Genomic DNA, 18,379 nt, shown 5'->3' on the forward strand with positions numbered 1-18,379 from the left:
TATAGGCCCAACCTGCTCAACCTTTCTTCATAAGACAACCCCTTCATCTCCGGAATCAACCTCATGAACCTTCTCTGAACGGCCTCCAATGCAAGTACAGTACATCCTTCCTTAAGTAAGGAGACCAAAACTCTCACCAACGCCCTGTACAGTTGTAACAGGACTTCCCTACTTTTATACTCCATTCCCTTTGCAATAAAGGCCAACACTCCTTTTGCCTTCCTAATTACTTGCTGTACCTGCATGCTAACTTAATGGGCTGGATTTTGATACTGGGGCGGGCTAGGGTCGTGTAATCCGCATTTCGTGTTAGCCACCCGATTCTAAATCGATGTGGGAAAATGATGCCATTTTAACTTAAGTGGCCAATTGAGTTCCAACGTGTGGGAACCCATGGCCAATGAGTTTTTCCAGTCTGAAAGTCGTCTCCGATGACGTCATCATTGCTGCTGCATTTAAGGTCTGCAACAAGCCTTGCTTCTTCTGCAGACTGCCAAGCTTTTGCCCTTGCATGTGAGAGGCACCTGCAGGAAGAATGGCCAGCCAGAGACCTAGGTCTGCACCCCGCTCTGATGACGTTGCCCTGCAGGCTTTAGTAGAGGGAGCAAGAGCAAATAAAGAGGTGCTCTTCCCTTCCTCAGGGAGGAAGAAGCCTCCCCAGCAAACCAAGGCTGTGTGGATCCAGGTGGCAGAGGAGGTCAACTCTTTGTCGATAACCCGCAGAACCTGGCTTCAGTGCAGGAAGAGGTTTCATGACCTTCTGCGCACTGGAAAAGTGAGTATGAATTTCCCATCACCCTCAATCTGATCCCCATTGCCTCTCCTCACCAGCACTCAGCTTTAGCAATCTCTTCCTCCACATCCCACTTGACACTGACATCCATGCACCCTTACCCATTCCCTCTCTCTCTATGGTCACATTCACCTAACTATTCGACTATGCAGCCCTCACACTCCCTATCACTGTGATGCAATTACAACTTACAACACACAGGGAGGGCCCGTGGTCTTGCCACCTCACTCCATCTTTGTCTCCTTCTAAGCATCTATGCTATGGATTCTCTACACTCACTCAAACGCCACTTGTCTCCCTCATTGCAGGAAAAGAGAGCTCACAATAAGAGGGAAAGAGCGAGGACAGGAGGAGGGCCACCCTCAGTAGCCCAGCTCCCCCCCTGGGAGGAGGCGATCCTGGAGATCAGGGGAGTAGAGGAAGATTCCCTAGTGGGGGATGGACAGACGGGCGCATCACAGCAAGCTGGTGACAGAATAGTTTTCCATCTCTCTCAATGACATTGCATGAGTCGCTGATAATGATTCTGAAGCTCTAACAGATGGACTTATGATCACCTGCAATATGCAATGTGCATGTAACCTTGGCCTCACATCTCTGACTCCTTTACTCCCTCACAGGACCATCGCAAGCACCCGTCCCCACTACCCAGGAGGAAGAGCATGAGCCTCAAGACTCCTCAGAGGAAGCTGCAACCTCTGAGGGCGCAGCGTCAGCAGAATTCACCGCACCCAGCACCAGTGCAGACATTCACACCTCGGAGGGAACATCGCGAGATAGAGTAGTGTTGTCACCTGGTGTATCACAGCTCACAAGTGAGCATCAGCAGATTGTGGAGACAGGGACAGCAGTGGAGAGTCCTAGTCGGAGGGCGCAGGACTCTGCCAGCTTGGCTCAGCTACATGTCGACCCTCTGCCTCTGGGTCCATCCATAAGATCAGCGGTGCTGGAACTCCAGGAACAGATGCCGGAGTCTCTGGCAGGTTTTGTCTCCAGGGTCGCTGCGAGTGTGGAGTGAATAGAGGAGTCCATTGCAAACATGAGCAGAGCCTTTGTGGAGTCATTGGCGCATGAACGCACCACCATGGAAAAGATGGCAACCTCCATGGAGGTGATAAGTCGCCAGAGTGCAGAAAACATGATGAGTGTTCTGAATAGAATGACATCTCTGGAGGAGCGATGGTCATCTATTGAACAGAGAAACCAGACCTTCATGGAAGTCCTTCTGAGCAGGACTGCCAGTGCAGATACAGGTCCCCATGGCCCCCCTAATATGTAGCAAGGTGCTCTCAAGCCACTTGCAAGCGCTGAGGGGGACCTGACCCATGAGAGGGAAGTTGGTGGCAGACATCAAGGAAGTGGGGGCTCCTCTCCAAGCGCTCACACTTCCATGCCACTGCAGAGCCCTCGGTCAGAGCCCCACCAGAGTCCACACCCAACTGAGATTGGCGTCTCAACCCCTGCACAGCCGCAGGAGCAGCAGACTGTTGCCGAGCCCTCACAGGTTCGCAACCCCAGAGGACGCCTGCCAAAGGTGTCGAGACAGGAGCAGCAGGAAAGTGAGCAAGGGGCCTCCACATCTGCTGAAGCCACAGGGGAAGCACCACGTAGGAGCACGCGTAAGAGAAAGATGCTGCACAAATAGTCACAAGGGTAGTCACTTGGGTGAAATTTGATGTTTTATGTTAAAAAGCCATCAGATGATTCCTGTAAATAAAAAATCTGATGGCTACTGCTGTAGTTGTGGCATGTGTCATTTCGCGAGTGGGACTTCCACATTGAGGGCTTAGGATTACTTGCAATTGTCAGTATGGCAGTCAAATTGCTAGGAATCCGCTGGTTCTTGGCCATTGTCGATGCTTAGGTAAGAATCTGCGAGGCCAAAGTGCTTGATTGGCTAGGCTAAGCAAATCTGGCCAAGATGACTGCGTCCCTTGCATCCCGGGCAGCAATGTTCTCGCGTACTGCTGCCGCTGGTTGATGGGCCTCTGCAAGATGTTCGTTTTCACTCTCCTCCTCCTCTTCCTCCTCATCTGAGGAGGCTATGTGACGAGCCACTTGGTCCTCAGGAATCTGCAAGCCACGACGCTGTGCCATGTTGTGAAGTGCACAGCAAACCACGACAATTCTGGAGACCCTGGCTGCTGAGTACTGTAGGGCTCCACCTGATCTATCCAGGCATCTGAAGCGCATCTTCAGCAAATGGCTCTGGTGGACATGTGGCTGTATTTGTAGCTCTCCTCAGCTTCGTTGGATGGGCTCCTCAACGGCGTCATTAGCCATGTCTTCAGGGGATAGCCCTTGTCTCCAAGTAGCCATCCGTTATGTTGGTCTGGCGGACTGAATAGCGGAGGCACACTAGACTGGCGCAGTATGAAGGAGTCATGGCAACTGCCAGGGTACTTGGCACAAACATGCAGAATTTCCTTCTTGTGGTCACACACCAGCTGAATGTTAAGGGAGTGGAAGCCCTTGCGGTTGACAAAAATACCTGGATTGCGATGGGGTGCCTTAAGGGCTACATGTGTGCAGCCAACAATGCCCTGCACCCTTGGAAAGCCTGCCAGATTAGCTAATCCAACCGCACGCGCCGTGACTTGCTTGATCCTTGGTGAAATGGATGTGATTGTGCGCAATGGCAAAGAGGGCATCGGTTACCTGCGTGAGGCAAGTGTGTGCGGCTGCCTGGGAGATGCTGCTGATGTCTGCTGCTGATCCCTGGAATGAGCCTGAGGCAAAAAAGTTGAGTGCGGTGGTGACTTTGACGGCCACTGGTAAGGGTTGTCCACCTGGTCCTCTGGGCTCCAGGTCTTGTTGCAACATTGCGCAGATGTCACCCACTACCTCTCGCGAAAGTCGGAGCTGCCTTTGGCACTGCTGCTCAGACATGTTGAGGTAGCTGACCCTGTGTCTGTAGACTCTGTTTGGGGGGTATCACTTGCGCCGCTTGGCTTCCATGCACTGGCCCCTTCTGGCCTGTGCAGCTTCAGGTGGGTGAGCAGCAGCTTGGCGTTCCTGTTGTTGGCGCTGCTGTTGTTCATGGTTCTGCTGGTGCCGCGGCTGGTCTTCGTCCTCATCTAATGTCCAGAAGGGAAGGAAATAAATGGCTCCCATGCTTCTGGTATATGCCTCAGTTGAGGAAGCGCTCAGTCAAGGTGGTGAGAGGGGTTTCCCAGGAGGTCACACTGGAGATGGGTGTCAGGCTCCAAACTTCCACAGCTGTGGTTATGCCTTCTAAAAGTTCCCCCAGACCTGAGACAACAAAGTCCTGCCACCTGCAAATGATGGCTGATCAAATCTCCTCTTTAATGGTTGAGCTGCAGCTGATGGTCAGCAATCCAATTGTGCTCCCACCAGGTTTCACCGTCGTGTTTCAGAACAGGCGTGTTTCACATGGGAAAAGGGTTAAAATCACAAAGGCCTATCAAAATGGCATTATAGAGGCAATTTAGTGCTTGTTAAGGACCTTAACGGCCTATACCGCCTCTTGAAGGCGGGACAGAGACGGGACCAGTAGACACGATTTAATGAAAATTGGTTGGAGGCGGGGTTGGGCCCACCCGCCAGTTTTTTGCAATTTTAACCCCCCACACGCCTCCACTCCCGCCTCAACGGCCCGATGAAATTCGAGCCCAATGTCTCCTTCTTTGGCTCGGTGTCAATTTTTGTCTGATGACGCTCCTGTGAAGCACCCTGGGACTTTTTAAGTATGTTAAAGGCACTAGATAAATGCAAGCTGTTGTTGCCATGCTCCGATCGGTGTCTGGGCAATGTTCCCGTTGAGCTGCGCGGCCGCGCGGCTATCTGGAGGTCCCGCACAGGCCACTTGACGGCGTTACAATGGAAAAACGTTGAATGGGCCGCAGAGTCCCTTAAAGGGGCCGCGCACCCAAAAAAAAAAAATTAGAGAGAACATTGTGGCTGGGTGCAGTCTAGGGCGGTCATCTGTTCTCATGTTTCTGTTTTTTTCTTTACCGTTCAATGTTTTTTGCGACAAGAATGCAACCCTCGCAGGGTCAGTTGTGATGATCAATTTTCTTCATGAAAAACTTAAAGGTTGGGAGTAAGGCAGGCCTGGGGCCCTATGCCAATGCAGGAGCAACATGGGAGTGGCATGTTACAGAGCCTGGAGGGTGTCAATGAGCAGAGGCAGGAACTTCTTCATTCATTCTTGGGCTGCGAGTGTCGCTGGCAAGACCAATATCATAAATCTCATCATCGAGAAACGAACTATGAAATAACGCTGGACGGCCAGCTGGTGGCGCCGTCCCAGGAGTATAAATACTCGGGCGTGGGCCCCAGCTTGCCAGGGACATTTTGTAAGACAAGGAACTAGTGAAGTACAACTAGACCTCCATGTTCTGAAACAAGTTGATTAAAGCCTTGCTTTATACTCAAACCAAGTGTGTAGTGAGTTATATTACGTCAGCCGGCGTTCATTGCCCGTCCCTAGTTGCCCTTCTGCAACTCAGTGGCTTGCTAGACCACGTCAGAGGGCAGTTAAGAGTCAACCACATTGGTGTAGAATTAGATTCTCATATCGGCCAAACCAGGTAAGGACAACAGGTTTCCTTCCCTAAAGGCCATTACTGAACCAGTTGGGTTTTTACAGCAATCTGACTGCTTCAGGGTCACTTTTACTGACGCCAGTTTGTTATTTCCAGATTTTTAAACTGAATTCAAATTCCCAAACTGCCCATGGTGGGATTTGAACTAGCGTTTTCTGCATTATTGATCCAGTAATATAACCACTACACGACCGTACCCACTGCAGCTATTACCAAAGCACAGGAACATTCAGCAAAGTACAATAACACTGATAAATGGTTTGGGTTAACTTGAAGTATATAACGATAAAGCCTGTCTTTGCTACCACACGGGGAATTTTGGTTGGTATTCATTGGCCAGCGTGCTTTTGAAATGCAAATATTTTGCTGCCTTAGATACGTTAGAGCCAACATAAGAAGCAAGCCAGATCCCCCCTATTTCTGAATGGTTGTTCACAGTCTCTGCTTCATTTCTATTGATGGCACTGTAGGAATTGCTAGATTCCTAACCAAAGGACTGAGATCGAGTCAGTCTGTCAACCAAACGAAGTTTAATACTGTTTTGCAGAAGTAACAATCAAAACGCAGGAGAACTAACTAACAGGTCTATGCTCAATGCTGGCTCCACGAGGACTGAGAGAGAAGGCTCCTCAGTCTGATGTCATGACGTCAGCACGTTTCCCGCCGTTGGGAACGTCACGTGACCCACGTGGTGACGTCATCGCGTTTGGTCTTAATTCTACAGAGACCGCACTATTTACATGCAGTAAAACGAATACAGGTACAGATTCATTCTGTTACAGATAATTATGTACATCGATATAAGAGTCCCTTGGTGGCTCTGCCACAGCACCAGGGACCCGCCATGTGATGCAATGTGAAAGGGGTGTTAAAGGGACTCTGTTTATATAAGAACATAAGAATTAGGAGCAGGAGTCAGCCATTCGGCCTCTCGAGCCTGCTCCGCCATTCAATAAGATCATGGTTGATCTTCGACCTCATCTCCACTTGCCCCGCCCGATCTCCATACCCCTTGATTCCCCTAGAGTCCAAAAATCTATCGATCTCAGCCTTGAATATACTCGACGAGTACATGGGAAAGGGGAGCGAGTACAGCAGCTTAGAAATGTTGACAGTGGGCAGAAAGTCAACAAACTTCAACAGTGGCACAGATCGGATAATAAGCTGAGGTATTTGCCCTGCTCTTTAAAAAAAATCATTCTTTCTAAGCCATCATCTTCCTCTCATTGTGAACCCATTCCTGAGCCTAAAAAGGGGAGGATCGCGGAATCTCCTCCAGGCCTTTGCTGCTGTGTTACTGTCTGCTCGATCACCTAGGTGTGAGCCATTAATACAAGAAAATATCTGCCCTCCTGCTTAATGTTGGGCCCGCCCTTTTGCCTTCCATTTGCCTACTCTGGATGGACGTAGTCCTGGAAGTTTCGTCACATGACCCCTCACCTCCAGCCCCTCCCCCCCACCCCCCAAGGCTCCCGTCATTGTTCCCCTGAGCCGCCATTGGAAAGCGAACAAACTCTTTGTTATCCGATAGGATGAGTCTCGATTGTCGGTCAAACAGCCTTTCCCCCTCGCCGCAGCACCAATATTTTTATAACTACTAAACAAAAGTCTTCAAAAGAAAATGGAAAAACCAAAACACTTCAGTTCGTTTAACGCCCCCTACGATTTTTCTCCTGGGTTGCTCACAGCAGGAGATTAATCTTCAATTCCTGGAGATTCCTGGCCAATTCTGAAGGGTTGGCATCCCTAATTTGCCTCCCCCAACAAGGACTCGCCTTATTAGAAAATTGCAGGCCCCAATCCATCACCTGCTGTTCCTTGGTACAACATACTGTCAAGGGGGCACCCTGAACACAATCTTCCTCCGGCTCGCAAGCTCAGCCTCACTAGCTCTTCATTCAGGAACTATGCAGTCAGTGAAACAACAATCAGATTGAACATTGAGAGCTGCAGTCTCCCTGCTGTGAAAGAATGGCTGGTATCTGTGCATTGGCTGGACAGTCAATCTTTTTTTTTTTACATACCTTCTTTTCTGAGGCATTTGCATTTAAAATTCTGTTACGACTGTAGGCCAAAAGTGACAGAGGGGGTTTGGGCTGTAATGTATTCTCTCTAAAATTACATGGATTGTGCCCAGTGTTATTGTAGATTTTTCAAGGCAGCTTTGACAACATGCCAGCAAATAACAGTATCAGATCCCCATGGTTTTAACCAGCCGCTTTGATGAACAGATTACATCTCCATGGCAACGTACGGCTCAGATATTGAAATGAATTTGAAGCAGAGCTTTTGATAAGTAGTAATTTGTAGACCTCCTGTCTCCTTATCGGTGGAGTGTAGGGCCAGGGTTCCAGATTACTAAAAAACTCAACCGTTTTTTTTGTTGGTTTCTTTTGCAGTCTCTTTGTAGGAAAATGACTTGTAAACCGATGGCACGATAGGCGTGTAATTGGAAACTGTCCAAGTCGCATTTTCCTATCTGACTAATGAAAAAGATACCGAGCTGCTTAATTTTGATTAAAGTATGATGCACCTTTTTTGGGTGTCGGCCAGAAAACAATTTTTGAAAAGAGAATAAAAAATAACGACCGCTCTCTGTTTCGTTTCCTGTTTCTCCGCCTTTTATATCCATCCTGGGTTTTCCTCTTCCAGCTGCAGGTGGTTCTTTTCAGATGCCATCTTCTGGTTGCTTCCCGGCTGAAAACACTGAGGGCACCAGTTCGGTCCTTGATGGGTCCTCGGAGGGTGGGGAGGGGGGATCAGGAAGAAATCTGCTGATACAGTAGCTCCTTCTTCTGAGGCATCTGGCTGCTCCCCAGATGTTCCAAAGTGATTCACGAACATACGACAGTGGCGGACAGGAAAAGATCCTCTGGGTCACCCAGCCCGGCCCATACAACTGCGATCCCTTGTGCGTCACGATATATACACTCCCCACCCCACCCAAAACCGCGTGATATCCTGGGAGAGGTGAAATAAACAAATAAAACCCAGGCCAATTGAGGGGGAGGGAAAATCTAGAAAATTCATCTCCAACTATTCATCTCCAACCCCCAATTTGCACTAGCTATCGCCTCATGGCACTGGTCACATAGATCTGTGCGCTAGAACACCCAAATATCTTTCTTTTCCTACTAACTTTAGTACTTTTCCCTAAAGAACGCACGTCAATCTTCCCGTTCATTTTTTTTTGTGTGCCCGGCCCCTTTAAGGGGCTACACGGCCCATTCAAATTCTCACGCACGGGCGGTTTTATCCGTCTAAAAGCCAGTGCGCGGCCTGCACGGGAGCTCCAGACAACCGCGCGGCTGCACAACTTGATGGGAACATTGGTGTAGGGTTGGCCAACATTCGCCCAGCCCACGTGCATAGCAGCTGCAAGGGTAGACCTGGGCATCCTATATTCACAGCTAAGGCAGGAAACCTATGAGATTGAGCCCCGCCCCACCCTGTTTTATGGCCGTTAAACGCATCACATGACTAACCTCGGAATGTTGCGCCCCCTCACCGTGACATCACAGGAGGAAAGTAGCACCAATGGCAACAGAGATCAGGGAGACTTGTCGACGTCGAATCCAACAACCGTTAGTGACATGAATCAGTCATTCATGAAAGAAAGACTTATGAAATAATACTGAGCGGCCTGCGGGTGGCGCTGTCCAGGGAGAGTATAAATACTCGGGCATGGGCCCAGCTTGCACAGGACATTCTTAACAGGAACTAGTGAAGGACACAACTAGACCTCCATGTTGTAAAACAGTTGATTAAAGCTTTGTTTAACGCTTAGACCAAGTGCCTAGTAGTTTTCTTACGTCAGTTAGCGTGTTCAAAGCTTAAGAAAACTTCTCTGGCTTTCTAGCGCAAGGACCTTTAACAGGTTATCTTGCCAATAGCAGCGAGTTTCTAGGTATTATTTAAAGGTGCCGTATGATCATGAAAAATGAATCGACACACCTTTCATTTGTTGCATGTACACTACATGATGACATGAATTGCATCACCTCGCTTGTCGATTGCTTGATGACAACGGTGGTGCTCCCTCCACAAGCAAATGATAAGACACATAGCCGACTGCTTCTTTGAGAAGACAGGGCACCTTTAACTCCCAGGTGAGACCAATATGCTCAGGAATTATAGGCCTATCACCCTTCTGAAGGAAACCCAACAAAACATCACTACTGAGGCGATGCTCTCCTGGTCGGTCTCCCACATTGCACCCTTCGTAAACTTGAGCTCATTCAAAATTCTGCTGCCCGTGTCCTAATTCACACCAAGTCCCGTTCACCCATCACCCCTGTGCTCGCTGCCCCGTGTCCTAATTCACACCAAGTCCCGTTCACCCATCACCCCTGTGCTCGCTGACCTACATTGGCTCCCGGTCCAACAAGACCTCGATTTTAAGATTCTCATCCTTGTGTTCAAATCCCTCCTTGGCCTCGCCCCGCCCTATCTCTGTGACCTCCTCCAGCCCTACAACCTTACGAGATCTCTGCCCTCCTCCAAATCTGGCCTCTTGAGCATCCCCAATTTTCATCGCTCCACCATTGGTGGCCGTGTCTTCAGTTGCTTGGGCCCTAAGCTCTGGAATTCCCTCCCTAAATCTCTCCCTCTCTTCCTTTAAGACTCTCCTTAAAACCTACCTCAAGCTTTTGGTCACCTGTCCTAATATCTCCTTATGTGGCTTGGTGTCGAATTATGTTTGGTAACGTTCTTGTGAAGTACCTTGGGATGTTTCACTAAAATAAAGACGCTATATAATTGCAAGTTGTTGTTGTCATCAAAGGCAAGACATCCCCACTGCTGTCATGTACTTGGAAAACCACCTCAAAATGCAGCCGGCAGATGAATGAAGAGGTCGATGACTTTCGAATACTTGAAGCGCAGCCCTGTGTCAAAAGCTGGGCAGCCCAGTGGTTGGGTTGTGGGGGCTCCTGGTCTAGAGGTTGGACGCGCAAACTCCAGTGCGATTTCCCCTCGCGAGCATCGACCTGTCTGCATTTTTACTGCTGCCAAGCGCACCAGGTGCTGTTGCTACCGACTGACCGGACTGTTCCTCCTTCACAGGCTCCCAGCGAATACGAGGCTTCCCCAGAGACCCTGTACTACCGAATCCCGAACCTGAACCGCAGACAGCAGTACCTGCTGTGGGTGGCGGCAGTCACATCGGCCGGCCGAGGGAACGTTAGCCATAAAGTCACCGGCGAGCCAGCAGCAAAGGGTATGTCAGCAAACATCAGCTGCCTCGTTAACATTGTACTTCCTCTCCTTTTTCCCCTCCTTTTTAGGACACCTGTACCATTACATTTGGGACATGAATTTGAGACATGACATGTGGTTAAGTAGAACATAAGAAATAGGAGCAGGAGTCGGCCATTCGGCCCCTCGAGCCTGCTCCGCCATTCAATAAGATCATGGCTAATCTTCTACCTCATCTCCACTTTCCTGCACTATCCCCATATCCCTTGATTCCCTTAATATTCAAACATCTATCGATCTCTGTCTTGAATACACTCAACGTCAGCCTCCACAGTCCTCTGGGGTAGAGAATTCCAAAGATTCACCACCCTCTCAGAAGTTTCTCCTCATCTCAGTCCTAAATGGCCGACCCCTTATTCTGAGACTGTGACCCCTGGTTCTAGACTCCCCAGCCAGGGGAAACATCCTCCCTGCATCTACCCTGTTAAGCCCTGTAAGAATTTTGTGTAACATGCTAGGAAGGAACATGTGACTTTGAACCTATGGTTCCCAAAACTCTCCACCACTAAGGTTCTCCGTGCCTCATGTCTGGGTGTGCTGTAGACCAATTGATAGAGATTGATTGCTATGATTCATCAGCAACTCTATTATCAGTGTTTCATGCGACTACCAGGATGGTAGAAGGCAAACTAGATGGACTGTGGCCTTTTTTCATCTTGCAATTCCTACGTTCCTATGTTCCTATCCTGCAGCATTCCCATGGATTGGTTATCTGTTCCCTAGCCACAAGGGGATGTATAAGGACCTGTTCTGGGATTTGTAGGAGTGGGGAGGGGAGGGGGGAGGAAGGGGAGGACACAGCACTTACCAAAACAAATTGAGAGATACATGTCCCCTCCCCATTCTGTATATGGTCGCACCTATGCACGATGACATCACCCAGATCAGACACTGGACATTTTGTGAATCACAGGTGTATACTTGTGTCCGATCATTCAAGGTGTGTTGCCTCCCAAGTTGCACTCATATGCCCAACCATCATGACTCCGGTCATGGTCTCAACCCAATCATTCTGCCAATCTAGGATACACCAACCCTTAACTAGCCTCTGAATTTTCCACTCCCCCCCTGCCTCTCCAGCCCCTTACCCACAAGAAAACAAAAGCCCCCTGTCCTCTACAGGCCAGCATAGCTCGTGCTGCTGACCAGGAGAAGGTGCTTCCCCCTTCTATTGGATGGATACCAATCTAAGTACATGATATTCAGCCTCTGCTTAGAACAGGGGAAATATCAATAACTTGGACCATTTCCTACAACTCAACCCACTACTCCCCACAGGTGACTCATGTCCTTTGCTAAAGAGGAGGCTAACTAACACAACCAGGGCACTCGGAGTGACGTGCTGGATGATGGTTTAATTCGAAAGAGCTCCCCAGCAACCCAGCCCAGCTGACCACCTCTGGCCCACTGACAAACGGCCTCAAATGCATCAGCGTGAAATGCCATCCAAGCACATTCAACCATGACACTGGGTGGTGTTATAAATCTCATCATCATAAAGAAACTACTTGTGAAATAACGCTGGACGGCCAGCTGGTGGCGCCGTCCAAGGAGTATAAATACTCGGGCGTGGCCCCAGCTTGCCCAGGGACATTTTGTAAGACAAGGAGCTAGTGAAGTACAACTAGACCTCCATGTTCTGAAACAAGTTGATTAAAGCCTTGCTTTATACTCAAACCAAGAGAGTAGTGAGTTTTATTACATCAGGTGGTATTTCTACGATCCTGGCAGCACCATGTAAAGGGTTAACAGCAAGCCAACATGAGGTTTTTTTTTTAAAGTAGAAAAGTCCGAAACTACTTCATCAGACGGGTCTGCACCTCTAATGTTAACTTGGCTGTTTTATCCGCGGCATTTTGCTTTATAGCTCTGTTTTGGAGAAAATGATGAGAAGATACACAGATGAATGCTGTAAAAGTTGTGTTCTTTTCCCTGTCTGCCTCCTCTTTTCTCACTGTAATCTTGTGTTTTTAATGCGTTGGCCCTTTTATATTTTTTTCAATATCTCATTTCGCGTGCAATCAGACAATCTTATGTAAAAGTGCATTGTCAGTTTGTACGCTGCACGGGTGTTATTAACCCAGCAGGTCAAGCTCTCCTATCTGGTAAATGATAACACAGCAAGTAATGACCCTAATTCCCCCCTTTCTGCCTCTCGAGCTCGGTGCTTCATTATAAGAGGAGTTGCTGCAGTAGCTCATTAGTTGGCATCTGAGCAGCAATAGGGATTCGATTCCCCTTGGGAGCCTGCCTTCAGTCGACCTGTCCCTGGAGTGTGGGGGCTGGAGAAAAAATTTCACTCAACAATAACTGTTTATGGTGTGAGCCCTGCAAGCCCTTCGTGCGTCAGTGAAGTCTACATTAATTGGCAAGACTCTGCCACTTGTATCGGGGAGATGAAAGGGGTTGTGCCTGAGAACAATGTCATGTAAGAATTAGTCGTGCGCGCTGGAAGTTTGACACCATCCAGGACAAAGCAGCCCGCTTGATTGGCACCCCATCCACCACCTTAAACATTCACTCCCTCCACCACCGGCGCACCGTGGCTGCAGTGTGCACCATCTACAAGATGCACTGCAGCAACTCGCCAAGGCTTCTTCGACAGCTCCTCCCAAACCCACGACCTCTACCACCTAGAAGGACAAGGGCAGCAGGCACATGGGAACACCACCACCTTCAAGTTCCCCTCCAAGTCACACACCATCCTGACTTAGAAATATATCGCCGTTCCTTCATCATCGCCGGGTCAAAATCTTGGAACACCCTCCCTAACAGCACTGTGGGAGCACCTTCACCTCACGGACTGCAGTGGTTCAAGAAGGAGGCTCACCACCACCTTCTCAGGGGCAACTAGGGATGGGCAATAAATGCTGGCCTTGCCAGCAACGCCCACATCCCGTAAATGAACAAAATAAAACTCTGGCGATGGCCTAGTGGGTAATATAGCCACCTGATGTTATGCTGCACAGTAATGAAGCCCAGAAGGTCTCGGGTTTAATCCCTGGTCTGCCCTGAGTTAGCAGACGTTAGTTAGGGCAGTAATAAGGGCACAGCAATTGGGCGACACCCCCCCCCCGCCCCCCAGGGCAACACAGAGAGAAATCAGCCAGGGTTACTGCTCTCGTGACCCCTGCTGCATGATGCATGGTTGTGGACATTGATTGAGGGCAGAATGCGGCTCGACCGGGAGTGAATCAGCAGCCTCCTTTTTTTAAATTCGTTCATGGGATGTGGGCATCGCTGGCAAAGCCAGCATTTATTGCCCATCCATCTCTAGTTGCCCCTTGAGAAGGTGGTGGTGAGCCACTTTCTTGAACCGCTGCAGTCCGTGTGGTGAAGGTGCTCCCACAGTGCTGTTAAGGAGGGAGTTCCAGGATTTTGGCATAGTGGCATTTTGGCACGGTGGCATAGTGGTTAGCACTGTTGCCTCACAGCGCCAGGGACCCGGGTTCAAATCCGGCCTCGGGTGACTGTCTGTGTGGAGTTTGCACATTCTCCCCGTGTTTGCGTGGGTTTCCTCCGGGTGCTCCGGTTTCCTCCCACAGTCCAAAGATGTGCGGGTTAGGTTGATTGGCTATGATAAAAATTGACCCTTCGTGTTGGGGGGATTAAATACGTGGGGTTACGGGGATAGGGTGGGATATGTGTTGGTGTAGGGGTTACGGGGATCGGGTGGGATATGTGTCGGTGCAGGCTCGATGGACCGAAATGGCCTCTATCTGCACTGTGAGGTTTCTGTGATTCTGTGATTCTGTGATTTTGACCCGGCGACGATGAAGGATCGGCAATATATTTCCAAGCCAGGATGGTGTGTGACTTGGAGGGGAACTTGGAGATGGTGATGTTCCCATGCGCCTGCTGCCCTTGTCCTTCTAGGTGGAAGAGGTCGCGGGTTTGGGAGGTGCTAATGCTCATTATCTATATCGCATGTGCAGAATGCAAAGTGCTGGAGGGCTGCCGGTGTCTGTGGAACGATACCCCAGTCAGTACCTTGGAAGCAGGAATAAATTATTCAGAGTATACAATAGAATGTTTGAACTACTGCTAAGATGGCAGCATGCACAAGAATCCACTGTTGTTCCTTTAAGGTATCCTTTAAGGTTAGGTGCAGAGGGCAGCACGGTGGCATAGTGGTTAGCACTGTTGCCTCACAGCGCCAGGGACCCGGGTTCGAATCCGGCCTCGGGTGACTGTCTGTGTGGAGTTTGCACATTCTCCCCGTGTTTGCGTGGGTTTCCTCCGGGTGCTCCGGTTTCCTCCCACAGTCCAAAGATGTGCAGGTTAGGTTGATTGGCTATGATAAATTGACCCTTAGTGTTAGGGGGATTAAATACGTGGGGTTACGGGGATAGGGTGGGATATGTGTTGGTGTAGGGGTTACGGGGATCGGGTGGGATATGTGTCGGTGCAGGCTCGATGGGCCGAAATGGCCCCTATCTGCACTGTGGGGTTTCTGTGATTTCTGTGATTTCTGAGTGATATTTTCACTCGCTGTGGCTAATATCACTGCGTACAGAAAGTAGATGGGACTTGGGTTTGTACCTCACGTCACTTTGATCTCCTGGACCCTGTTTCTGAACATCTTTTGGGCTCGGAGATTAATTTCCCAGATTGTTTTCCCTGAATTGTCTTAGGGTGTTTTTAAATAATGCATTACAAACTGTATAATATACTACAGGAAACTTTTTTTTATCCGGCACCGACTTGGCACCAAAGATTTCTTTTATTAAATGAGGTACAGGAAACTTTTTTTTTAATCTGGTACCAACGGGACCGACGTGGTGCCGGTTCATCAAAAATTCCGGAAAACCGAAAGCTATAGTAAAAGATATGGAGAGCTGACAGCTCCGTATAAAGCAACAAACCCTGTTGCTTAGCAACAAGTTCAGAACAGTGGCCACAAGCTCCAAGTGTCTCTGTAGCTTAGCAACAGCTGCAGCCACACCCTTGCACAGCAACAGATCGAGGAAGGCAAGTAATAAAACTTACCTGAACCTACTCCTGAATTTTGCCGGCTAACCGAGATTTCCGGTTATTTAGGTGCTGGTAAATCGAAAGTTTCCTGTATCCTTGTATACTGCGCACCATACGCCACACAGTATATTATTTTACTATATTATACTATATATCCTGCAAATCCATTGGCAGGATAGGCACACCAGCGTTAATGTTCTAGCTCAGGCCAACATCCCCAGCATCGAAGCTCTGACCTCGCTCGATCAGCTCCGATGGACGGGCCACATCATCCACATGCCCGATACGAGACTCCCAAAACAAGCGCTCTACTCGGAGCTCCGACACGGCAAGAGAGCCCCAGATGGGCAGAGGAAACGCTTCAAGGACACCCTCAAATCCTCCTTGAAAAAGTGCAACATCCCCACCGACACCTGGTAATCCCTGGCCCAAGACCGCACAAAGTGGAGGAGAAGCATCCGGGAAGGCGCCGAGCACCTCGAGTCTCTTCGCCGGGAGCAAGCGGAAGCCAAGCGCAAACAGCGGAAGGAGCGCACATCAACCCAAGCACCCCACCCACCCGCCCCTTCAACCACCGTCTGCCCCACCTGTGACAGAGACTGTAGGTCCCGCATTGGACTCATCAGTCACCTGCGAACTCATTTTTACTGTGGAAGCAAGTCATCCTCGGTTCCGAGGGACTGCCTAAGAAGAAGACTATAGTGCACGATATGTTGGGAACTGTACTATACGCTGCATATTGTACTAGTGCCCTAGGTATTGTGCACTATGTACTGTACTATATATTGTAGTGCACACTGTAGAAGTGAATAACTAAAGCGTCCCTGTTTTGAATTACAGCCCCAGCAAAGATTATTGCATTTGGAGGAACAGTGACCACTCCTTGGATGAGAAACGTGTTGCTACCGTGTAGAGCTGTGGGTGAGCCTGGACCTACCATCAAGTGGACAAAAGACAGGTAAACTTACTCACTGCATGGCAACAGCCGATTATCTGTGAATCCCCGCCTCTGGGGCTTTAACGGGCTGCCAGGCCCAACCTATCAGTCATAACGGTACAAGGAGGGTGTGTTGGGACCAGCAGCTAAAAGCATTCAGGTTTTTTTTATTCGTTCATGGGATCTGGGCGTCACCGGCAAGGCCAGCATTTATTGCCCATCCCTAATTGCCCTTGAGAAGGTGGTGGTGAGCCGCCTTCTTGAACCGCTGCAGTCCGTGTGGTGAAGGTACTCCCACAGTGCTGTTCAGGAGGGAGTGCCAGGATTTTGACCCAGCGACGATGAAGGAACGGCCGATATACTTCCAAGTCAGGATGGTGTGTGTGACTTGGAGGTGCTGGTGTTCCCATGCGCCTGCTGCCCTTGTCATTGTAGGTGGCGGAGGTCCTCCTGGGAAACCTGATGTTTGGACTGGACTACTCCCCATTGGGAGGTTTTGCAGGACCCTGAGCCAGAATCAGCTTTGGGAGCCTGTGCAGTGAGACGGCTCATTTTGGGAATGAGGCGACGCTAACAAGACACTCGGTCCCTCAGAATGACGCTATCTTATTGACCAGGCATGCAAACAGCATTGGCAGTTGCCATGGAGATGTTTGCTGCTCAGACGTCTAATGATATTCATCGAGCAAAGAAGGACGATAACAAAGAATAGGACAGCGTGCAATCTGACAAACCCCCAACCAACCAGAATACCATAACCTGAAATTATTGTTCGTGATATTAATCACTAAGGGGGAAAAATTCGGTTGCGCCCCGAAAAAGTTAGTGCCCCTGCAGCGTAAAATCAGTGGTAGTTCCCCAAGCAGGAGGTGAGAGTTTACTGGAAGCGCTCCCCCTCCTTCCTGGGGCGCAACCAGTGAATTTCGTGGCACTACGTGCAACATCGGCACGTCGCGCCGCGCTATTGCAGGCCTCCCTCCCTAGCACTGCGCACGCCGGGGCCCTGCTGGACCACCGGGGAGCCGGGTGCCGGGAAAGCAGCCCGGCACACAAGGGGAGTGCCGGGCTGGATGATCGCAGCTGGATCCCCCGAATATAAGAGGGGAAGGGGGGCAGGCGCTGGCAGGCAGCCAGAGAAAAAAATGGCCGCCCGACACCTGCCCCTTTAAATATCGCCGCCGCGGCTGCGAAAACGCCACCCTGACCCTGTCGGACATATCGTCCGGCGTTGGGTCAAGGGGGCGCAGCCGAAGGTTGCGGCTGGGGTGCGAGTGGGGCTCTGTGCACGACGATGACGTCATCAGCGGAGGCGCAGCGCCACAGGGCACTACCGGCTACTGCCGCCGCTAACCTCCCGCTGAATTTTGTGGGAGGTGTTAGCGGCGCCGCGCCTGGGCGCTATGGGCTTTGCGCCCCGATAGCGCAACCCAATTTTTCCCCCTAACTGTTTAACGTGTTTATAATAGACCTCACTCTACTATTTGAATAGCAGCAATAACCCATTTAAGAACATAAGACCATAAGAAATAGGAGCAGGAATAGGCCACTTGGCCCCTCGAGCCTGCTCCGCCATTCAATAAGATCATGGCTGATCTTGGGCTCAAAGCCACTTCCCTGCCTGCTCCCCATAACCCTTCATTCCCTTATCTTGCAAAAATCTGTCTATCTCCACCTTAAGTTATTGTAAATGGTTTAACAATAGGAAGGGGAACAGAGGAAATATAAGTGTTAAAAGAATTTCAAACAACATTAGCTCTGGGCTTTCCTATAAAGACTTTATAGAGTTGAGATAAATGGACCTGTTGCTACGGCATGAACCTGATGGTGCAATGCAACACGGCACCACAGAGC

General features: G+C 49.8%; 1 protein-coding gene across 2 annotated transcripts in view; it reads left to right on the forward strand.

Moving 5' to 3' along the window:
• dscaml1 (Down syndrome cell adhesion molecule like 1) overlaps positions 1-18,379 on the forward strand; it is a 703,857-nt gene that overhangs the window by 593,401 nt on the left and 92,077 nt on the right. For both annotated transcript variants that reach the window (XM_085967838.1, XM_085967839.1), the window contains 2 exons: positions 10,426-10,579; positions 16,432-16,549. In XM_085967838.1, the coding sequence (XP_085823964.1) occupies positions 10,426-10,579; positions 16,432-16,549 (272 nt within the window). The remainder of the gene's footprint in view (positions 1-10,425; positions 10,580-16,431; positions 16,550-18,379) is intronic.

Source organism: Somniosus microcephalus, chromosome 26, assembly GCF_052327205.1.
Source record: "Somniosus microcephalus isolate GS21.2 chromosome 26, FLI_Smic_1.0, whole genome shotgun sequence".
Lineage (NCBI taxonomy): Eukaryota > Metazoa > Chordata > Chondrichthyes > Squaliformes > Somniosidae > Somniosus > Somniosus microcephalus.